Below are 25,157 nucleotides of genomic sequence, written 5' to 3'. Positions count from 1 at the left end.
TGATTCTGGTAGTCCATGAAGGGACTTTCATAGTTTTTTCATATGCTCAATATTTTGCATTTATCCTCTGTTATAATAATAAATACATATATTCATTGTTATCCAGTGAAATTACTGATTTAGCAGGGGGGGGTTTAACACTTTTGCAAGGCACTTTATCTGTGTCACATTCTCATCAGGGGCTGAGCCCCCCTAAAGGTCTGATCCTAGAATCGCCCCTGCTAGGCCTCCTGCGTCTTTTAAAAGAGACATTCCCTCGAATGGACCCTAATAGTGAAATAACTAGGCTATTTATCTACCTGCAAGTGTAATGTAACACTACACCAAGTGGGTAAATAAGTATTAATGTATGCTTTGCCCTCATCGTCCACATCCACGACGATTTTTTTGTTTTGGGTCTGTGTTTTGTTACGAACCTTGCATGGGTTTATGCGCATAAAGTGCGCAGGAGGCAGCCTAGTGAACACTTTGGGAAACTGACAGGAGATTGCCAAATCATTTCCTTGCCTGGGAATGACGTCCCTCCAGCACAATTCAGTTATATTTAGAGCCTATATATAGTGGAGTCGCCCCCTAGGCTTTGTTGACTCTGCTGCAGGCAGCAGCAAGGAATCACCATACTGAAAGGAGACGTCCTGAAACAGACACCCGATGTTACCTAAATAGAACAATATTGTTTGTGATCATACATGTGAATAACTCAGTCTGGCTTCCAATTTGATTTACTGAATTGCAATCGAGCAACATTTGCACATAGCACAAGCTGCACATTACAAACAGAGCCAATCAAGGTTCTTTTTTATTTTTATAAATCTACAGTTTTAAATTAAACCTGTATAAAACACCACTATATTTACAGAGGACATAAGAGGTATGCATAGATGAATAAGGTGATGCATATGGTGATATGCCCCAAACCGGTTAAAATCCTCAGCTATGCTTTCTGGGTAAAGTGCGCCCCGGTATCCGCCCATATTCGCTTAAAGGAGGCCAACCTGAGCAGCTAGGCCGGACGCTGGATCAAATGGAAAGTTCAATCGATTAATTTGGCCACTTTTTCGCATGTTCCCACTTGCTTCTTATACGAGGTAGACCGACTTAAATGCGGGTGTTTCGGTGTGAAATAGGAAATGCAGAGATCGTGTGAAACGAGAGGATTATCAGCTTGACTTATTTGGTCGCTACTTCGGACGCGGAACTCCACTCGCTAAAAGGTAAAACAAATGGATACTATTACATACATGTGCGTCGTTTTAGGGTTTATTGCAACATCATACATCCTAATTCAGTTGACAGGTAAGTGTGACCGCTATGTAACCACTGACCAATATTATAGTGGAAATATTCATTTTCGTTGGTAGTGCAAACTACGCCCAGTTGTTAACCCAACGTCTGGCCCTGCAATGCAGACCTTTGGGCTAGACTGTCAATGGCGGCTTCAAAATATGCACCCGTCCCCTTTGAATGGATGATACTGAGTGTGTCCGGACACTCTGCGCAGACAATGCTCCATTAATAAATGTGTCTTTGTAAATTACATATGGTTAGCTTATAGTGGCGAGTTAGCTACCTTCGAGGCTGTGGGCGAGCTCCTATGCTAAGCTAGCTAACAGCCCAGTAGCCTGGTTATTTAAACACAGTGCTCAGAGGTGTTTTTCGCACTACCAATCTGGCAACCTTGCGGGCACAAAGCAGTGGATTTAAATCAAATTCCTTTTGACTTTTAAGCCGGCTGTAGGCGTTGTTGCCTGCTTGAACACAGCGCAAGGGCTTTTATTGAAAGGCCTGCTAATTCACATAGGTGATATAAACTGTTACTAAGTAGCTTGCTATTAATGTATAGCTGCTAATCGGTGTCCCATATCTCCATAAGTCCTCACCGTGCTGGTGTGATATTGTTTGAAACGATTGTTGCCGGTGATGTAGTAAATAAAAAGGTAGATACACAGTGCCATCCAAATTATGTCAACATTAGGCAAACTGCGACCCTGACTGGCACAGTCATATTTTCAGGAAATAATTCTTTCCATTGTAATCCCACAGCATCATAACTTTAATACAGTTTAAGGGAAGAATCTGTAATCTTCACTATGAATGTGTGACTGTGTTTGAACTCTGCCAAAACACAAAAGAGGGTGAGAACAATACAAAAACGGTATCCCTTACATTTCTGTTTGTGCTAAAAACACTTGACTGCACATACAACATTCGGTCATACAAAGGCACTTTCACTGGCTTATACGAGGGAAAAGTAGTATTTTTACAGGCAGTGTTGCTGAAATGGTCTGTGACATTGTCCGTAGTCTTATCTTTTTTAGGTAGGGATGAGATATTTTCCTAATGAACAAAACATACTGTGATGTGTGTAAATCACAGGCAGTGTTGGGTGTAATATCATCACCTTCCTAAAATAATGGCCTAAGTCATTTTTTGATGATGATTTTCTTGCCTAAATCATGTCTGGTAAAATTGCCTACATCCTCAGTTGAACAGGTCATGTGATTCTACACCTTTTAGTATAATGGCCTATGTCAAGAGTTGGGCTAGAGTGGGCTGTTTTTATATTCAAAGTCAAAAGACAATGTGACTTAGGCAATTTTACAAGCTTTTCAAAATGGCAGCCGCTTCAAGAAGAACAAAAATCTATCACTGCATTAATTTCATGATTCAGGGATCGTCCCCAATTGGTAAGTGATGAGGTTTCTGTGCATGTAAACACAAATTGCCTATGTCACAAAGGCATTTATTCCTCTTATGTTGCATAATTGACAGACATCGTTATTAGTATGTCAATAGTCATCTATATTCATAACATTTGAGTGAAATTATTAATAAATATATATTCAAATATATATATTGTGTTTTCTGAAAAACCTGAAAAAACTACTTGGGCCATTATTTTAGGAAGATGATGATATATGAGATGATAACGGTGGAGCATTTTTAAAGTGTTGAACACCTAACAAGTGAAGTAAAAGTATGCCTTAGTCGGCCAATACCTATCAAACCACATTCTCCTTTTTGTTTGTCTAGAAAAGGCAATGATATTCAGTGGAACTCCTCCCTGACTGCAGGCTGTGCAGAGCTGCGAGCAGTATGTACTGTAACTTATAAAAATGCCAGCTGCCACTATTGATGGATGCTGCTCCACAAAGCAGTGAGACAGCAGAGAGCCTCCCAGTTGCTTGTCAATTTTGAAGCCTTAATGTAATGTCATAGATTTCTGCCTGGGGTTAGTTTCTATTGTGTTGCTGCTACTCTGAAAATAGCACTGATTGTGTTGCTGGATTCAGACATTTGAATACATATACAGGGTATTCATAACTTTTTATTTTTACTTCAGTACCTGATTATCTGTGATATGAAGCTTATTTTTGTGTCACATAAACCGTTTTAATTCATTTCATTTTTGAAATGGGGGGTCGTCAACATTTGGTTTCGGGGCTACGGATGGTTTTAATATGGAACCTTTTCCAGAATTCAGTAGCATTCCTTTGTGTGTTTTTATATACTTTCATTTGCATATAATCTCTTGCAGGTGAACCATTTCTGTTGGTGTTGATTCATGTAGTTTGTTCTGCAAGCTTCATGTTAAATACAAAAATGGGCATTTTCTAAATGGAAAGCAAAATAATCATAATGGCATGAAATCAAATTTTCCAGTGAATCACCAGTGTTATTAAAATGAGTAGTTTTTATTTTTTAAATTTTGTTTACATTAGGCGGTATGAGGTTTGCCAATCCTGAGGATGCAGATTTCCCAGCGAGCCGGAAAGAGCAGCAAATGGAGCTAATTGAAAACATAGTTTTAAGCAACAATTCAGTACTCGAAAGAGTTCAAACCATTCACAACAGAATATGACATCGTTGGCGCAGAAAACGTTTATGCATCTTTAGAAATGCGCTTATAAACGTCTCCTCCATTCTTTGATGGTACCCCAGATTAAATGATGCTGTGCCCGATGACTCTCTGTGGAAATATTTGAATATAATGTGCTCCCTTTTTTTTTTTTTTTGGTTCTGCAGGTGAATCATGACAGAATATAAGTTGGTAGTGGTGGGAGCTGGTGGCGTTGGCAAGAGCGCACTTACGATTCAGCTCATCCAGAATCACTTTGTGGATGAATATGACCCCACCATCGAGGTAAAGAAACTTTGTGTGTGTACATGTAAGTGTGAACTCAAGTTCAGGACTGTGTCCATGGTTTGTGTGTATTTTGGTAGAACAAGGAGAAACTCCTAGTAAAATAATAATTGAAAGAGTTTCTGTAGGCTCTTCTGGTTTAAGTCTTAAAGACACCAAACAGGTTTTTCATACCTTTTACATGCGTGCCTCTTCTCAGGGGACCAACTAAGCTGAGTAAACACAGCCTCATTATGATTCCAATCTATTATTGATGTGCTGCAGCAGGTTACAGCTCCACTATAGATTATTTGAATACAAGATAACATCTGAAACAAAATCTGCCCACTGGATCAGGTAGTAGTTATTTGTATAGGATCAGATTGAGTGTGTCCATCAGTGTGATGAAAAGATGGCGTGCTTTGTCACAGTGGCAATCGGGACTTGAGGTCTGTTGGAAAATGGGAGCGACCTACCACAGCTAGAGTAGGGAGAATGCAATCCTATGATGTCTTTCAGCAAAATCATTGATACAATCATGTCATGATGAAGCAATGTAAACAATTCAGTTTTAATAATAAAATGATCATACTATATATTTCTATTTTTTTTTTAATATTTTGCTACAGTTCACATGTTTGCTTATATGTAATGTATAAATATGATATTAATTGTTCTAATCGCCTAGCCATTGTCATACACCCTATCTAGAATTCTGATCACCCTTTGACCTCTTCCTCTTCCAGGACTCCTACAGAAAGCAGGTAGTAATCGACGGAGAGACGTGTCTGCTGGACATCCTGGACACTGCAGGTCAGGAGGAGTACAGTGCCATGAGGGATCAGTACATGAGGACCGGGGAGGGCTTCCTCTGTGTCTTTGCCATCAACAACACCAAGTCCTTCGAGGACATTCACCACTATAGGTGAGCAACAAGACTAAAGGTCTGCAGTCTTTCGCATCAGTGCGTTAATGACCGTAAAAACGGATAATATTTCAGGGCGTCCTAGTGGCCTAAGGGTGAAAAGTGCTGTAATCGCACTGTCCCTGTCCGGCCGTGACCCTGCATTTCCTGTCTACTGTCCACTGTCTAATAAAGGCAAAACTGCAACAAAAAAAGTAGACTTGATATGTAATGGTTAGATTGTTACGTCCCTTCCCACATCCCTTCTCTGCACCATGTTGTTTATGGCTGAAGACCTTTTGATGTGAAGGGGACCTTTTTGAAAAAAACAATCAAGCAGAAAAAAACAATCAAGGACCTACTGAGTGACAATTAAATATCATCATTTATTGGATCTCCATATGGGACAAGATGATATATTGTAAACACAGTTATCATGTTTAAATCAATAATAGCAAGATTTTTACCAAAATCTGTCGCATCAAAAGTTTTAAATGCTTTACTATATAATATATTTGGTAGTAAAACATGCACATTCAGATTTCTATAAGATTATTTTTTTGGGCATTTTAGGCCTTTAATAGACAGGACAGCTGAAGACATGGAAGGGGAGAGGGAGGGGGAATGACATGCAGCAAAGGACCGCAGGTCGGAGTCGATCCCGTGGCCGCTGCGTCGAGGAGCAAACCTCCACACATGGGCGCCCGCTCTACCAACCGAGCTATCCGGGCGCCCGCACATTCAGATTTTTAACATACAGAAAAATCTGTGATAGTTGCAATATATGTATCCAATTAGTCCTAATTAGTTTCAGCATTGAACAAAAGTCAACAATGAACACATTCTTACTCTTGATTTTTTTTGATTCAGACCTGATTTCTATTTATTACTCTGAACAGATAAAAGCTTTTTAACATCCCTTTTTTGAATAGCCTGTTCCCTCAGTTGGATTAAAATCAAATGATCTTTCTATTGTGTCTGTCAATGTCCAGAGAACAGATTAAGCGAGTGAAGGACTCTGAGGACGTCCCCATGGTGCTGGTGGGGAACAAGTGTGACCTCCCGTCCCGGACAGTGGACACCAAGCAGGCTCAGGATTTAGCACGCAGCTACGGCATTCCCTTTATCGAGACCTCAGCCAAAACCAGACAGGTGAGAGTCCAGCCAGAGACGGCCACGCCCTCAAGACTTTAACTTTTTAGTCTGTCACTACACTGCTGGAGTGTTGCCCTGCAGGTCTGTAGAGCATGTTAAATGGTGAGAAGTTGCATGTAGTCTCAGGGGTATTGTCAAAATTAATTTGGGCTTAATCTCTTTGAACCAATAGATTTTATATTTTTTTATTTTAAAAGTGACATTTATAGGACTGCTGTGTCCATCAAGACAAGTGTCCTTGCAAAAGTTTGATCATTTTGGCACAATAAAAGTTAGTCTTGAGTCATGTGGTGCTGTTGATTTATGTCACAGCTAATGGTCTTTTTTTTATTTTTATAATATTGCTTGGAAATGTCTCGGGCAATGTGCTGCGAATCGTTAAATCCTCTTTGGTTAATTGAATTTTTTATTTATGGGTGATAATGTAATCATTGCATGCTACTATGTCATGGATATACGAAATGATATCCTCATTAGGGCGATCTGCAGAGGATCCTGCATCATAAATAATCAGCAAATCAGTAAATGCGTGTCAAGGAGTCTGCATGAAAGGACAAACTGTTGGTAATTACTCGGGGGGGGGGTTAATGATTCTGCTTACTGGTTACTGATTGGGTGTTGGAAGATTTGCCGTGGTGTAGTCCCATCAAATGGTCTTTGTTGTGAGCATGGCCTTAGGTCGCTGATACAGTGATCTGTGAACACATCTTTTGCTGATCTCTCTGACCTGGGGTAAATCACGGCTCCTTCTGGTGCGGGGGAAATTAATAATTAATTTCTTACAGCTCTGTTCCCCTATCCCTACCCGAGTGTACCAATAATTCACTATCCACACGGGGCTGCTGTTGGACCAGCAACTGTCTCTTGCATTCAAAGCCACCTGGTGTTTGCCAAACCTCAGTGATTTTAATCTTACTTCTCTGGGAAATCACTACAGTACAATGCACAATCAAAATATGCTCCTAATGCACGCGCTTCTCTTTTTATATTAGGCTAGACAGTTAAAGTGATGCTCCACCCTGTGTGTGTGTGTGTGTGTGTGTGTGTGTAGAATTCTATTTAGCCACAATTCATTGAAAGGAAGGAAATAGCGTACCTTTTCAAGCATACAGGAATTAAGTGTTCAGTATTAACACGATGGAGTTTGGGTGGAGTATCAGTTTTTGTAGTTAAGGCAGGCCAGACATTGCAGATAGACCCGCCTTAAAACATCGGCCTGCTTTGCTCCTTTTGTATCTGTAAGCTGTAACACATGCACCTATACAGTATGTCCTCCTGTATTCCCTAAACATTGAGGGAAGTTGTGTCTCATACTGCAGAGAGTGGAAGATGCCTTTTACACTCTGGTACGGGAGATCAGACTGTACCGGCTCAATAAGCTCAGCAAGGAAGAAAAGACTCCGCGCTGTGTCAAGCTTAAAAAGTGTGTTGTGATGTGAAAGGGGTAAGTGTATGCAGCCGCGCGCCAACCAGCTCTATGTATGTATGTATGTATGTATGTATGTATGTATGTATGTATGTATGTATGTATGTGTGTGTGTTTTGGTGGGGATTGTGGAGAAGGCAATGGGAGAGGACACGTGATGAGAGCTGGTGCTTCATGGTTCTCAAAGCTAACCTGCTGGTTACTACTGGGGCTGTGGTGAAGCTCTAACAGGAGGCTGAAATAGCTGATGATTTTCTTCTCTTTTCAGTGTCTCTGTGTACTGTATATCATGGCTGATTATTATCTAAGGCCGTTTTCACACTGGGTTTGTTGAGTCTGAACTAGGGCTGCACAATTAATCAAATTTTAATCACGATTTTGGCTTCCTACAATCAAATTTGCGTGATCGAGCGGTATTTTGCGTCATTCCATGCATAGAACGCTCTGTAAGTATTTTTATTTTGTTTTGCTAGTGCTCTGTAAACTACTGTCTGATCACATGCTTCCATGAGCCAATCAGTTGTTTGTTCCCTGCACCGCGCAGCTTAGTTTCTAGATGTAGATGGTCACAGAGGACAAGAGTAACGTGAGGAAAATTCCACAACGGATGGCAGTCGGTCATAAGGCTATAAACTCTTAACAAAGAAAACAAAATGTCTAACGTAGCAGAGGGCGAGGCCGAGGGGCTTGTCCCGAGAATCGGATCGTCATCCATCGTGTGGAAGCATTTTGGGTTCAAGGCAAGTGACATAAAACAAGAACAAATCATATGCAAAGAGTGCCGTAAAGTTGTGTTGGCGCCACAAAGCAACACAATGAACCTCTTTAACCACTTAAAAAAAACACCATAAAGTTCAATATGATGAATGTATGCAGGCCAAGAAATTCGTTAATAAAAAAATAATGTTCGAACAAAGCCGTGACGCATTTTCGCCGATTCATCACTAGTAGTGTAAGTGTAGCAAGCATCTTACTATCACTAACGTTATCCACAGTCATACATAGACAAAACGAATGAAAAGCCTGGAAGACAGAGGTAGAACGAAAGTAAAACGAGGCGTTGGAGATGTTGGACGGTCTAAAAATTCAAACAGCCAGAGAAAATCTTACCGTGGTGATGCACATATTTGTACATTAGCAGGAATGTAGCACAATATGGATGTGAAAGCAGTTATAATTAGCCTATGTGACCATAACATTTTGTTTTGGTTAAAATCAACAAATAATCTTGATAATTAATCGCGATCTCAATATTGATCAAAAATAATCATGATTATCATTTTGGCCGTAATCGTGCAGCCGTAGTCTGAACGCAAGTCCGATTGACCCACCTTCCGCTAACCACGCTGGTCTGCTTTCACACAATCTACTTTGTAGAGAAGTGTGTTGTTCATATCCGGGGGTATGTTGGGTAATTCTTTCCTCATCCAGGTGCAGGCGTTGACCCTAGTTTCCACAAGGAAATGATGACTGTGCTCATTTAGATGTATACCAGAAAAATGGAGACCCATGTACTAGCTGGCAACGCCATGTGAACCCTATTATACAACCAACCATCTGAACAGGCTGAAAATGTTTTTAGGAAACAAAACGCTCCACTAATGCTGCTACTACTACAACTCTACTGGAGGACAACCCCTAACATGGTATCCCTTCAGGGTTGTTATTCTCTGCTCGTACACCAGTGAGGTATTTTATGCCCTCTTTTGTTGATAAAAATAAAATACCAGTGAAACTCTCGTATTCCTGTAAGAAAAGGAATGCATCCTGACTGCACACAAGCCATACTTCAGTTGGCCTCAGGCCACCTCCCTCTGGTCGACTTGGGCTGCACTCTAGTTCAGAAAGCGTTCATATTAAAAAATTTCCGGTCGAATTGTTCCCAGATTCGGACTAAACTACCAGTGTGAAAGTGTCCCAATCTGCTGAAATCAACATGAAGAAAGGGCTATGGGCTGGTGAGCCAACGTGTGTGATTTAAGGAGATTATGGCGAATCTGGGTCCAAATCATGTGCTGAAATGTTTCCAAGGAGGATGTGGTCCCAGGTGTGCGTGTGCGTCAGTCTTTTCTCTTTTTTTTTTTCCCTTTCCTGCTGTCTTTGTCATAACCTGAAGTGGCCTCAGGCTCCTTGCAGAGTCATCACATTTATTGCACTATACAAACTGTTACTGTACTCGTGCACCTACCTCAGTTTGGCATCAACAGACACTAGCTGCATTTCCATGGAGACTTTCATTCACTAATAATCAGAATAAGAGCTCAGCAAGAACAAACTCCTCATTTTAAAGTTGTGCCACTTTAGTTGTTGCTTATGAGTTTTCTACTGTTTTTTTTTTTTGAGTGTTTCATCTTTCCCAGGGGAACAGTCTTTTGAGTAGTTTTATATTTATTAGTTTTAGGGAGATAAACCGAAAGCTCTCCTTCTGTTCAATAACTCTTAGTAGAATATTTTTTATAAAAATTGCTTCAGTACAAACCCACAGCCGTAAACCAGTATTAGTGCCAAGCGCTGGATTCATGTTGATCCTGAACAGTTTGCTTGTGTTGCCGGCCTGCACGCAGACTATTGCAAATGTAAACAGAGGTTTTCTGTTTACATTTGCAGTTGTCTGTCGTTTTATTTAGTAGCCCTTTTTAAAGATGCTGTTGGAGTCGTACATTTGCTTACATTCAGAGGGTAAAAAAATTGCCACATGTATCTGCAGCTACTGTCAGGGCTGCTGACGGTTAACTTTGAAATGCATGACACAGTTATGTTTGATCTGTACTTGCACTGAGAAATGTACCTGCAGTCTGACGCGTACCACGCTGATGTACACTTTTAATTGAGTTTAAAGTGATGTAAAATGGACTTTGACATTATCCAAGATTTTTGGAGATTTAAATTGGGGAAAAAATAATAAAAAACTGCCATTGATTTATAAAAATAAATGCTTTTCTTTGGCAGTGGAACAAGTCAAGGCTACACATCAGTTTGATTTTAAAGATTAGTGTGTTGATTGGAGTTTAATCTGTCCCGCTTTTTCTTTAATTGAGTGGAATTATCCTTTACATTTAGCAGCCTTTTAAAATATCATCTCTGAATCAAAGAAAATTGTCAATCCTTTGAATGTATTCAGGCTGTATAATATTTGTATATTCCATTTTTATGTTCATGCGATCATTGGTGTTCTGGTACAAAAAAAAAATGTCACTCCTAATAATTCATTCTTTTTATTTTTTCCAGGGTGTTGATGATGCCTTTTACACATTAGTGCGAGAAATCCGGAAGCATAAGGAGAAGATGAGCAAGGAGGGCAAAAAGAAGAAAAAGAAGTCCAAGACAAAGTGTACACTTATGTGAATGACCACCCCTTTTCAAGACAGACTAAATAAAAAAAATTAAAAAAAAGAACTATGTTGAACAGTTAAAGTAATACATTTTGTACATTACACTAAATTATTAGCCTCTTTCTCAATACCCATCATACTGAATACTAAACCTGACTTTTTTTTTCTGCCTTATTATTTGCTACTTTGACACCGATAAGCTTTATTTTCAGCTTCGTGCCAGTTGCCCACGTGATGGTCCAACAGCCTGTTTGATTTTTTTAGGATGATGATGTTGATTTGGATCATTTTTATACACCTGCCGAGCTGTGAGCTAATTGCATCGCAACTCACGTTTGACAAATTATTCATTACCAACTTAAAGTTTTAGCCCCCCTCCCCACCCTTGCTTAAGAGGTCACGACCTGCAAACGTTCTGTAATGCCTTTTTAAGTCTGGGATGCCAAAGAATGAATTTCCATCCCGATTTTTGTAAACAAGAGATATGAAGAGAGGACCAACATTCAGCCAGATGAGATCCAAATGTCCCAGCCACTGTGTAATTTCCCCATCTCTAATGATCTCTTATGTCACTGATATAAGTATGCATGCAAATTCCTACTCTTCCAATGTTTTAACACCCTAATTAGCTTTTAATTAGCAGTTTGTCAATGCTTTGTACTGTGTGGGGAGTGATTTCTTGCCTACATGAGGTTTTTTTTAATTTTTATTTATTTATTTTATTTTTTTGCATGCATTGAGTGGGTATTGCAAACTGCCTCTGGTTGATACATTTAACAGAGCCAGCAACGAGGAACACTGACCCAAGTGGACATCATACAGCCTTTGTTTTTCCGGTTTGTATACTGTAAACTAATCATTACTTGCTTTTGTGAGAAAGAAATCAGCCATTTTAACTTGATTAATTATAAATTCAGAGAATCCGATTTTTACCCGTTTTTGGGATGATAAAACGGGACTAGCAGCTATTTGGCCAGAGGCATTTTTTGACTGTATATATGATATATCTTATATACTGTATATATCTTTTTATACAGTCGTCTATGCTTGTCACAAGCTAATATCAAACGGCTCGTTTGACCCTACTGGTCACATACTTCCTGCTTTTCTTTAGGCTTGACTGCAGGATTGTTTTATTATCCTGACAATAATCATTTCATTGCTATATGTTACAAAACAGAGATCCCTTGTCAACATCCTCTTGATCAAGGTGTCATATTTTAGCTCATTATTCAATGTTTGTTAGGTTTTTAAATTTGAGGACTCCCGATTCTCCGGTAGCTGGCCATAGAGGTGTCATTTCCCTGCCCATTTTCCTTCAGTTGTTGACTCGTTCGCTTGTGACTGGCTAGAAAGCAGAATGCATCTTTTAAGCAGCTTTCAGGAATATTTCTCTTGGTGTGGCGTCACAGAGGTTGTTCAAAAATGTTGTCCACATGGATTATCAGATTCTTCCCTTTTGCAGAGCTTTTGGATTCATTTCTTAAGGTGTTGACATAGTTTGGTGGGCTGCCTTTCAACAGACATGATTGTCCAACAAAGTCATTTGTCATTTTCTCTCTCAAACGTGTATTGTGATGGTGTAACTGGAGCTGATGTTTGTTAATGAGGCAATAATTTGCCATGAAATTGGTTTTTAGAGAAGATTGCCTGGATTTATATTAAAAACAAAACTCCCAAGTTTCTTTCCCAGGTCAAACCATATTTCCCAGCTCTTCCCCTGAGGATTATTTGCCTTTTTGTTTGCATTAGGTGCTACATTTAGACGGTTGAAAGAGCCGAGATAACATTTACTTTATCCTGTGTGTATGCTCAAGAAATACACAAAATGCTGTTCTAGGGGAGCAATGCTATTGACTCAGAAAATCCAGACATGATACCTTTTTGCTTTCAGGATTAATGAATTTTGACCCAGTTTATTATTACCTCTTTTTTTTTCATGAAGTAGATAACTGTTAATGCAATTTTAATTATGGAATCCTCTTGTTAATGATACTGTTTCAAAATTAGATTTACTGAAATGTTTGAAATGTTCCTCTTTTTATTGCGTGCCAACAGCTGATTTCTGAAATGTATCATTTATACCTGGATCATATTTTAACAACCTTTTGTATAGTTGTGATACTGAAAGGTGCATATTTTGTAAATTGTGCTTCATTTCGTTGGTGTGTCTAAATGAATGTTGCTTTAATGGAGTTTCACTCCGCTCTGTGTATGTGATTAGAGAGTGTGACTGGGTCCAGGTCTAGGGAAGTGAATGAATGACCACTTTACAACACACCTGTTGTGGGCAGTGTAGAGTGGTGATCTGATCTCAAATGAGTCTATTTTTTGCCATGAATCTCACCACTCCTATTTAATGTGTAATAAAGAACAAAGTAAAGAGGAACTTAACTTTGTCTTTTTATTTTATTTTTTTTTTTTTTTTTAAACCCACTAGACTTACATTGGCTCATTGCACTTGTGTGATTGCTCTCTCAACTGCTGGAGAACATTGGTAACAATAATATTGACACTTAATGTACACTATCGCAAACGTGAGTTAACATTTGGATGGAGTTGTTTTTCGTTATTGCTGCCTCTCATGTCTGAAGATCAATCACATCAGTGTTGCCCAGCAGGTGGCACTGTTGACTCATTTTGGCAGGTTTGACTTTAAAGACCGCACTATCTATGAAGGGGCTTTTTAAGCAACTGAACACAGGGTGAGCCTAGATTTAGCTTTTATGAATCGTGCATGTTTTTTTTCTCCGAAATAAACCAGTTGTTTGCAATGCACAGGCAGTCACTTTTTGTGAGAAGAAATCATTTTATGCATTTGTCAAGTTGATTATATTTGAGGTTTAAAGTAATGAATCGTGTATTTACAAAATGAAAAAGTAAAATTTCACGTGTAGAGGAGATAATTAAAGTGACTGTGGCTTATTGATGAATCACTTTTTGCCCCTCACAAAAGAAGAGCAAATCAGACTGAGTAAACAAATTAAGGTATTTAAAGCATTTAATTACTATCATTTAAGTTCGTAAGAGCTTACATTCCATGGAAATGATTAGCTTGATTAACCAGTACTTAAATACATGTTTCATCATTAGACTAAAGGTTTTTAAGTCTCGGTATACATAAGGAACCTTAAGTCACTTGGCATGCTGCAGCAGAACGAATATGACAAAACCCATTCAAGTAAATAAAACAAATTATCAGCTTAAACATATAACATACTTATACTATAAAAACAACAGTGATCTGGAGATGTCGCATCACGAAGGGTAATCAACTTTATATATGCAGTCATTTATGGAAGTGTAATTTAAGCTAAGTGCATCATTTTCGTTGTTCATTTGTATGCAAATTCAGAATCAGTCTCGCTCTCTAGAGTAATATGGACAAAATGGAACTTTCAAAATAAAAGCCTATTAGCAGGTACAAAAAGCACCCTTGGTATTAATAAAATATTTGTATTGTGGAGCTCCTTCCCAGAAATTGTGCAACTTTAATTAGATGCATCATTACTTTATGTTATTATGTCCAAGCACCTTATGTCCTCCTTTGGAATGTGTGTGTTTGCACTACAGGTTCAACATGATGAACTGTTAATGTTATTATGCCTGCATGACACAGGTTCACTGTAGCCATGCTATAGGCTACTGTATTAGCTTGATGTATCAATTCGATATTTAGTTAACACCAAAAGGCCATAAAGTGCAAAAAGGATTAATATTAGCTAATTCACCTAAAAAGCCAATGCTCATAGCACACCAATCAAACATTCTCTAACAAACACAGAAAAACAAATGTTTGTTTGGTGGGCCATAGCGGTCTGAACCAGGACTAACACAAGTCTGAAACTGCTCCAACTTGGTATGAAAGGGTAAATATGTCTGTAATTATAAGAGCATACTATATGATTATTTGGGGATTCTTTTAAGGTTACTATAGATTAGGGCTGTCAAAATAACGCGTTAAATTCGATTAATTCATCTGAGAAAAAATAACGCAGATGAATCCATTCCATATTGACGTTTGCATACTGACGAAAATCTGGTGCCAGTGATTTGTCTGCGCTTCTCTCTGCTGCTCTGAAACAGACGTTACAGGAAACACAAACACCGCTGCATGTGACGCTAGTTAACACAATACTCAACAGCAGCTAACGTTAGCCTACCGTTAGCTAGTAGCTGGATTAAACACGGTTAAAATGCTGACAGCTAACGCTAAACGGTGTAAAGTGTGACTGTGTTTTACTGTAGAGGATTCAACACCGGTATGTAACAATCTGCAGCTGCCGTCAGAGAAACAACGCAGCCGGTGCGTTCAATGAAACTGGTGAACTACAGCCTCGTGGTGCATTTGAAGTTATTGTAAATGTCCTATCTGGTTGTTGTTTTTGTCGTTCAACAGCAATTTACTAGTGAAATAAGTTATTGTTATTGTTATACATTATTATTAAATCATTTAATTTTGACCATATGTGCTTAGCAATAAACAAGCTGTTCTTTAATGTCACCAACTGTTGTTTAGTACACTTTTTTTTCTTTTCTGTTTTTACTTTCTTAAAAAGTATCGGTTCAGGCACCGTTAATTATGTATGCGATTAATTTCGATTAATTAATCACAGAGTATGTAATTAATTAGATTACATTTTTTAATCGATTTGACAGCCCTAGTTAGAACATATACAGGTTTTGTCCCTTTGGAGTAAAACTCATGCCAAGAATTACATTCTTACATAAATTGATTTCAGGACATGTTTTTGTATATGAGCCCAGAAAACAGCACTAGCACTGCTTGTTTGGTGTGTTAAAGGACAGTTCAAGGGTCATTTAGATTTTTGCTTTTTTATTTGTATTCTTAACATTTTCCATCTCTTTCATTTTGACTGTTTAAGGACTGTGATTGTCATGGTTTAAATGTATCTTGCATTCTTATTTACTCATGTTCAGCATTGGCCGACAGAGAAAACAGCTCCAGTTTCATAATGCCAGCAGGTAATCCATAGCTTTGCATGAGAAGCCAAGAGTGTAGTAGCATCAGAATACTAAAGAAGTTCTGTTTACTTTTCAAATTAAGCACATTTTTGCTTCTATTTTCTGCCTGTTAAACAAGCATTGAAAACTTCCTCTGGGGCATTTTTTTGTCCAAAATCGGTATTTTCCTATCTAAAATGAAACGTTGAACTGCAAATGAATATTATCTCCATTCTGTCAAGCATAGCAAGACTCATGATCAATTTAATTAATCTGTACTGGGAATTACTTCCATTATTCAGACAGTGTTTGTTTTCAACAACAGAACAAGGAGGTTACCTTGCACGACAGCTGGATTCTTGCGATATCATGCGGGAATGGTAAGATCATATTCTATGTGGTCTTATAATACATCCATGGTGTTAGCAAACCATTTTGGGCGTCAGGTTACAAGGAAGTTACACCTGTAGCAGATAAATATAAACAATGAAAAATGCTGAAAAAACGTCCAAAATGATATGACACAGTAACAGACTACAGATATTTAATAAAATATCCTGTAATGCATTACAGTACAATAATGGAGCTGTGGAAATCTGTTATTACTCTCTTGAGCAAAAGAACTACCTCCTTTTTGTTCTCTCTCATTAGATGATGTTTTTTTTTTAAATACTGACATGTTCAGTATTTAAAAAAAAAAAAACATGTTCTTTTTTGATTTTCTTCTAATGTTAGCTCTAACTCTAATGATAATTCACAACAGGGACATCTGTGGGGGAACTGGGTTTAGTTGTTGTAATTAGTTATTAATAAGTTGATACTGAACACTTTACTTGTATATAAGCAAGTAAACTAAACTAGCTTTATTACACAAATGAATCAAATCTCCTGAAAAATTAAGATTTTATTTTACCTATACATTGTGATTAACCTCAAACTGAAGCTGCCTGTATTTACATTACATGTCATTTAGCTGACGCTTTTATCCAAAGCGACTTACAATTGCTATATATGTCCGAGGTTGCACGCCTCTGGAGCAACAAGGGGTAAAGTGTCTTGCTCAGGGACACATTGGTTGATGTATCACAGTGGGATTGGAACCCAGGTCTCCCACACCAATCACCAATGTGTCATATCCACTGTGCCATCACCACCATTTAAACATCCCACTCCTTGTATAATTTGATATACAAAAGCATACCAACACAGAGACAACATATCTACAAACAGCACCATTATCAACATATTTGTGCATTTTTTTTGGCATATTATATCCATGCTGGGTGTTTTAGAGGGCAATATGACTCTGCATTGGCACAGTTTCATATAAAGTACCTCCCTACGAGTATGAGCCCTTCTTTACTGCCACATTGACAGCAATTGTCGTCTGCCTTCAACGTGCAGGATTGTGTGGTGGAGGATGTGTTTGTTTAGTCATATTCTGTGAAAGGGAATGTCATGTAGCATCAAATATGAGAAATTTTCCCTTGCAGATTTCCAAGAAATAAATGCCAGCAAGATTATGACCAGAGACAGTATACAAGCTTCAAAAGGACAGGCCTGTGTATGTGTCATATGCAGGCAATGCTGGGGTAATTGGCTGCAAAACAATGCTCGGTGAAGAGGCAACCTGTATAGCTGTATCCTGTTTTGGTTTAGTTTAGCTGTTTATTGACATTGCAGTTATGATGATCATTAATGAATCCTTTTGTATGCTGTTAGCCAATTATAAATTAAAAGTAGCATAGTAGTAGTAGTATAATTATTCTACACTGGAGATGCAGAATATAGCCTGTTTTAAAGGAAGTTAAGTTGTTTCCAAACTGTTGCTGTGAACAATAAACTATGTTAACATATTGTGACAAGCTCTATTACTCTTTCTTCTTAAACAATGGGGCTACGCTGCCTGCCACAAATCAGCCAAGAGTGAAAAAGAGAGGAGGTCTAATGAATTATGCAGAGGGAGCTTTTCTCTCAGCCTGACAGTCTGAAACCAGCCTGGAGAAAATTGTAAGAGAAGTATGAGTCAGTGCAGCCATCACAATTCCCCCCCCCCCCCCCCCCCAGGGACCGCTGAGGCCAAGGCCTGTCAGTCAAGCGCCCCGTCCCTAAACTGTAATCTAGGGACAGCCTGCAGGTCTGATAAAGTGCTGAAAAGATGCCCAATCCGTGGCACTCTGGGCACCTGTCAGGGAGAAGGGCAGGAGAGGAAAAGACAAAATGTTCCTAAATTGCTAACAACAAGCCTCAGACTTCTTTCACGCAGAAACCACACAACCAGGGGTAGAAAAATCCATCTGCCCGCTTGGCCTGTGCACACTTTATGGAGCGAGCTCAATCACAATCACCACTTGTGACCCCCAGTGAATGCGTGCAGAGGGGTGAATTCACAATCATCTGTCTGACCTCTGCCTTGTTAGTGCACGGAGCGAGAGAATTTCCACTTTATTTTAATGAAGGATGGCTTTTCTCCATGGCAGGGAGCTGAGTGTGGTAATGAGAGGCCAGAAGGTTCAGGTGTCTTTTAAACCGCAGCACATAGAAGATACTTAATACAGATATGTTTTCACCAGCCTTGGAGGAAACAGAGAGCTGGATGAATATTCATGGGGCGATGATGAATTGTGTTGCCTAGAGCATCGTGCCACTTCGAAAGCCCTCATGCTGCTCCTTTTATCACAGGAGGTCCTTGCCACTGAACCTCACGGGCCACAACACAGCGCCCCAGCATCCAACTACCAATTATCATCTGAGATCATTAACTTGTTATGTTGACACAAACACTGCAATTTCAGATGCCCTTCTTTATTCAAATGGCCCTATTCATGAGGAGTGGCTGACTGAGTTGATTGGATTTTTTTCTCGCATGCCTCGCAATCACTCAACAAGTGATGTTTGGAGACAAAATTAATGAACAGCATGCAGCGCTTTGAACTGTGCATGCGCTGTCTTTTTCCGAAATGGATAAACAAGCTTCATAATATATTTCAAAGCATCAGCACATATTGATACAGTAATGTCTTGCTGTTGAATGCTTATGCTTTGTTTCTTTCAGGCAGCAATCTCCTCATAATGATGGAAAGTCAACAGGCAGAGAGATAAAGGGATGGAGGGGACGGAGAGGGGTGGCAGGGTGGAAGGCCTGGGGATTGAGCAGCGTCATGTTCAGCAGCCCCAGACGGGTGATTCATACCAGCCTCATCACTGGCAACAGACAGGACATCCAGGCCTATATTACCTCCATCTATCACCATCACTTCATCAATCTGAGCTCCTCTGAGCCAGCTCTCCAACCAGTCCCCAAACACCCATCCCAACGTGCTGCCGGACAGAGATTTACACCCATGCACCTAACACCCTCTCCCTCCTTTGCTTTACATCACACACACACAAAACAAGAGAGATGAGCTTCTATGTCGACTTCAGACACACACACACACACACACACACACACACACACACACACACACACACACACACACACACACACACACACACACACACACACACACACACACACACACACACACGGGACGAGACAGAAATAGAGGGAGTGTGTAAAGGCCATTCTGCAACCAGACATGGTGTGAAGCTGTTCCCTTAAGGGCCTCTGGCTGACAGGCTATCCTGAATTCTGAAAGCCACTTACACTTGAGCCAAACCATACCACCTGCTGCTACTGACCAATGTGTCAGGAAGCCAGATGATGATGGATCCACTAAGCTGTGGGAGAATCATTAAATCATTCCCACAGCTCTCCCCATTAAAAAAAACACTACAAACTCTACCACACATACTGCACATAACAAAGGACTTAATTTCCCTTCAGCTAGAGACAATATCATGCATGCCTTAACAATCTATTGCATCACAATACAACAGTCATGCAATACATGCTACCTTGTTGTTGCAGTCTCAGAGAGGTGTTAAGTAAATTCTGGTACTTTTAAAACTGTGGTTTGTGGAGGTGTTGCATTGGGTTGCATTATATTTTAACAGATAATGCTGGTGTTATTCTGTATTTTTTTTACTCTCAGTGTATCCCATGAAAAGACCAAAACCAACAATGTGTTAGTCTCTCAGTATTTTCTGCCCTACCCTGGCTGTGGCACTCAGCCCTAAGCCCATTTGTTCCTGCTCAAATCTTTATAGCAGTATTTATTGATTATTTGGCCACATGGAAGCAGAACAAGCTGAAGTCATTGACACATTTTTACCCTTAGAAAGTGCATATGTTGAATGTGTTAGGAAATCAGCTACAGAGCAACATTAGCATCTATTTGAAGTTACGTTTATGTCAAATATTCTTCTTCTAGCTCTGCTTTGGACTCCAGCTAGCTGCGATCTTTGTCTGTTAATCCGTTAAAAAAAACAGCTGCCTGCTGCAGCTGGAAACTACGAACCATAACAGTAAAGTTGCAGGATTGAAAAAAAAAAAAAACAGAGAGCTAAAAGATGTTAAAATGCTCCGTAGACCTTAGAGGAACTTCAAAGTGAAGAGATAATTTTCTGTTAATACAAAAATTCTCATTGGTGCAGCTTTAAAAATGGGTTACAAATATACAATTTAGTTTTCAGAAAAGATAAATAATTTCCTAAAACAGCTGGACACTAGTTTTTAGCAAACATTACTCAAACAAGAGTACGTAGGACATTTGTTGGGGACTATTTTCAGTGGTGGATTAATACACATTTATGCCAGCAGCGCAGTGTATATGGGACTGACTCAAAATAAACTACAGTTCATCAGAATGAAGCTGTTGTTGACAATAAGAACAATGTAGAAAACCACCAGCCTTATCCTGTATAAGGGGTTCATGTTTTTTTTACTGTCTGGTATGTGTCTAGCGAGAAAATGACAGAAGGAAGAAGGAAACATTTCACAATCCTTGCATGAATCCATTGTAATTCAGCAACCTCAAGAATTGAACTAACTAACTTATCTGCCAACCTCAAAATAATTCTTTCTAAGTTTTAGTATTTACTGCAGGTACACATGTTCATGATAATGGGTCCACCTGCTGCATACAGTACACAGAGAGCACAGTATCAGTGATTACAAAAACAAAAAAATTCTTAAGATGAATTCTTTGCTCTCTGTTTATATGATTAAATTGGTGCATGAATAATGTTTTGCTCTGTTTTATTCATAAACATCTTCCCAGTCTGCAGTTTTTTCTACTCACAGGCTGCAGAATTTTCTCACTTAAATAAATCATTGTTTCAAATTAGTGTTGTGTTATACACTTTAGGTTAAGAAATATATACTCCATGAGGCCATGTTCAGGTTGTGAAGGAGATTTTAAGGACAAAAAGAAAACCAATCACTTCTAGACTATTGTGTCATATTGATTTATGGCTGCTATTATATACTCCTCTACCTATTCTGTACATCTATGTACACAGACCTTTGTTATAGTATATGATGTGACACAGAGGGTGTCATTAGAGCGTATGAATATAGCCAACTTGGGGGAGATAAATCAATGTTCTGTTCAGAGAAACATTTCACTCTGGGCCTTGTAACGGTATTGATTTAGGCACCACATAATGTTCCACCAGTGGCTTTAATTCATCTGAAAAAATCTTGAATACTTGATACTGATTTCTATTTTCCTTTGGCTTTTTTAGCGTAAGCCTGATTCTTCATTTTGTGGGCTCCAGTTCTTAGAACAACAAAAACAGTGACAGTGAGAGAAGTACAGTTTCTCTGAGATGTTTACTTGCTTGACTGAATGATGTAAGTGATGACAGGGGAGCGAGATGGAAGTGAGGGGCTTAACAGAGGGAGAGAGAGGGGGAAGATACTTTTAATGTAAGTGTCCATCAGCGTGTGGATGTTTGGGTAATGGCAGTTTTTCCGTGGCAACAAAGCGAACAGCAAATACACTAAGAGAGAGAGCGAGAGAGAGCGAGCGAGAGAGAGAGAGAGAGAGAGAGAGAGAGAGAGAGAGAGAGAGAGAGAGAGAGAGAGAGAGACAGACATTTTGTGCTTTTAGGGCCACAAGTTTGGAATTTGGTTTTACAAATATCTCCTTGAGTTCGTTTCTGAGATGTATTCACTGTGTTTTGTTCACACCCTGTTAGCATGTGTATGTGTGTGTGTATGTGTGTCTGTGTGTCTGTGTGTCTGTGTGCCTGTGTGCCTGTGTGCCTGTGTGTGGGTTTTTATGCATCAGGATGTAGGATATTACATTCACACCTCACACGCAGATATAAATAGGCGAGCTAGAATACAGGGGAAACTGAATAATAATTGTTTTCACTGGCAGCTATTCAAACTACAGTAACAGTCTGTCACACTAGTGTTATGCAAAGCAAGGAGAATGCAACATTTGATAGCATACATTTGTTGTGCACTGCAATAAATTCAATCTGCAATTTGTTTCTGACAATACAGATGAGATTTATTATAGGGCAGATTTGAGATCATTGTACGGAATTATATAATTTCATCTCCCTTGCTTCTTTGTGTGACAAATGAGTAAGTATGTGTGTGTAGGTTTTGCGCCTTTCTTGTATATCTATGTCTTAGGCACCTATAGTTTATGTGTGTGTATGTGTGGTAGCACCGACAGCATATGTGTGTGTGTGCAGAGGTGGAAAGTAACGAAATACATTTACTCACGTTACTGTATTGAGTAGTTTTGTTGTGTATTTTGTATTTTTCAAGTAGTTTTTAAAATTGGTAATTTATAATGTACTTGATTACGTTTTCAGTGAATTATTGTATTTCGTTACATTACAAATCCCATCCGTTACTGAGTAAAAGGAAGAAAAAAAATCGCGCCTGGAACCACTACAGTGACGAATGATCAGCATCTAGGCCGCCTACCAGGCGCCAAGTCTTTCTGTAGGAGACTGAGAAGGAGATGGAGGTGGATCAGGCGAGCGACGACGGTTCAGAGACTGTTTCAGTAGAAATGCTAGCTGAAACATTGAATTCTGCTGCTCAAAACGACAAAAATCCTTGGCCACATTTCAAGAGGGCCAATAGTATCATCATGCAATGCCAGATGTGCCTGCCAAAGGTGACTGAACTGGCAGCATTTAGTAGCTCCACATCTAATCTGCGGAAGCATGTTTTGGTAAGTATTTGTGCATTGGTACTTCAAACAAAGTTTTCATGACTAATAACAAATTGCCAATTAGCAAAACAACATGTTTCGTGGCATTGCTAATTTTTGTCTAGCTCTAGCAACCCGTAGGACAACGTATGTAGGACACTGGCTAAATGAATTCACATACATCTAAAGTCATGTGTGACATGTGTTCTGTTGTTATTACATTGTGTATACATTTGTATAGATGTTTATACATTTGTATAGATTTTTCTTTAATTAAAAACAAAATTGTTTTGGATTTAGGACCCCTTTAGGTCCTATTTTTCACTACATGGGAGAGATCCCCCCCCGCCCCGTTTTACAGTTGTTTTTATGTAACTAACTTTTACTTAAAGTATATTTTAAATGAACTACTTATTACTTTTACTTGAGTAATTTTTCAGATAGGTAATTTCACTTGTACTTGAAAGTGATATTTCATCAAAGTATTTTTACTTTTACATGAGTACAATATTTTAGTACTTTTTCCACCTCTGTGTGTATGTGTGGTAGCGTTTTCTCTTCCTCATTCAAGTCATGTCACAGGCCAGACAGCACTGTCAGGAGAGGCTTTCATCCGTTGACTTCAGATGTGCTTGTCATCCAGTCCAATTATACAGAGAGAAATAGGTATTGTTACACTCTGGGGATTGATTCAAGACAAAATAGAAAAGTGAAGATAAGACTGCACAGTCATCTATTGCCATGCGCCACCTGCTTGGAGTCACACACTCTCTCGCTCGCACACACAGATGTGAAATCACATGGACGAGCAACTTCAATATCTCGGTGATAACAACTCCTTAAAAGGTAACACGGTCTCACTAAGGTGTGTGGCAGGAAGGTTATAGTAATTTGAAATGGTGAGGGGTCGAGTGCTACATCTTCGCCTCAGCCTCACTGTCAGGCTGATAGACCGGCTTTTTATGAAGATACCTCCGGGCTGATGGAGCAGCTGAGCAATAGTAGGCTTAAGACGACTTCAACCTGCTGCTCAGATGGGTTCAGAACCACTCAAGCATCAGTCAGCACTGCTGACATGAACAGTCTCGTTTCACCACTTTTTGCATTTTCCTTACTGCTCTTTTGGCTTTTCTCTCTTTCTTACAATACCAGCAAAAATGTCAACAACCACCATATATATATATATATATATATATATATATATATATATATATATATATATATATGGTGCTTTATGACACCTCTGTTTGTTGTATTTGAGAAAAGTATTTTGAGAAAAGTGCTATAGAAATAGAGTTTATTATTATTATTATTATGTTTTGCTGCCATGCGAGTCATTGTTAGTTAGTTAATTTTGAAACGGTAGAGAGCAGGTACTTGAAACTGTCGCAATATTGTGTGAATACAAGAAAAGTTTGCAGGTGCTCTTTCAGGTCTTGTTTTAAATGTGCTGCATTGTCAGGATGGTAAATAATTGAGTTCAGGGAAACAAGACGATCTTAGATTCTCTATTCACCTCATCCGTCATTTCATTAAGTTTGTCACGTGTATCCTTGTTTATACACAAGAGTTGTGACAGCTCAAGATGGCAGACGTCTCAGTTTAGATGATCCCCTTATGTGTAGTCAACCCTGCGTCTCAGCCGAGCCTCCAGTGTCCTTGCTCCTGATACTGATTCATTGATGTGGAACGCTGTTTGCTGAGTTGCTGGAGGGCATGGGGAGAAGGGATTTGCTCCTCGGCTAAGTATTTCCTATGTGCCGATTCCTGCTGGGCCGGATAAGGAGATTTAAACTCTAAACTTTAAATATGTATATATACACTTTCTTTTTTTTTCTTTTTTGGCTTTTAGTGCCTTTATTTGTAGGACAGTTTAAGTCAGGAAAAGTGAGAGAGAGAGGGGGGTGACATGCAGCAAAGGGCGGCAGGTCGGAACCGAACCTGCGGCCGCTGTGACAAGGACGTAGCCTCTGTACATAGGGCGCACCAGCTGAGCTAACCAGGCGCCACGTATATATACACTTTCAAATGGACACACATACACACAAACACACACACACCCTGTTTTCCTGCCATCAATCTCCTAAATCCACCCAGGTTGTTTTGAAAGTGATAAATTCAGCCATTTAATATCCATAATTAATAATTTATTACACACAGCGCGCCACAGATTTAGATTAGGTAG

At 39.2% G+C, this 25,157-nt stretch overlaps 1 protein-coding gene across 2 annotated transcripts; it reads left to right on the top strand.

Annotated features, from left to right (window-relative positions):
- The first annotated feature begins 960 nt into the window (after positions 1-960).
- Positions 961-13,329, top strand: kras (v-Ki-ras2 Kirsten rat sarcoma viral oncogene homolog). Of its 2 annotated transcripts, XM_078256704.1 has the most exons (6): positions 961-1,214; positions 4,027-4,144; positions 4,870-5,048; positions 6,020-6,179; positions 7,502-7,626; positions 10,837-11,014. In XM_078256704.1, exons 2-5 carry the CDS (start codon positions 4,034-4,036, stop codon positions 7,619-7,621), a joined length of 570 nt encoding a protein of 189 aa, XP_078112830.1. In that variant the 5' UTR covers positions 961-1,214; positions 4,027-4,033; the 3' UTR covers positions 7,622-7,626; positions 10,837-11,014. The 2 variants fall into 2 exon arrangements, with proteins under 2 accessions (XP_078112830.1, XP_078112831.1); XM_078256705.1 differs by lacking the exon at positions 7,502-7,626 and having other exon boundaries at positions 963-1,214; positions 10,837-13,329.
- Positions 13,330-25,157: the final 11,828 nt, after the last annotated feature.

Source organism: Sander vitreus, chromosome 8 (genome assembly GCF_031162955.1).
Source record: "Sander vitreus isolate 19-12246 chromosome 8, sanVit1, whole genome shotgun sequence".
In the NCBI taxonomy this organism is placed as follows: domain Eukaryota; kingdom Metazoa; phylum Chordata; class Actinopteri; order Perciformes; family Percidae; genus Sander; species Sander vitreus.
This window is presented reverse-complemented; position numbering and strand designations above follow the sequence as displayed.

Bases quoted from the DNA above. Each gene is read 5' to 3' on its own strand.
- kras (XM_078256704.1), top strand. From the start codon at position 4,034: ATGACAGAATATAAGTTGGTAGTGGTGGGAGCTGGTGGCGTTGGCAAG. The intron at 4,145-4,869 runs GTAAAGAAACTT...TTCCTCTTCCAG, and splicing joins AATATGACCCCACCATCGAG to GACTCCTACAGAAAGCAGGT. The intron at 6,180-7,501 runs GTGAGAGTCCAG...CTCATACTGCAG, and splicing joins CCTCAGCCAAAACCAGACAG to AGAGTGGAAGATGCCTTTTA.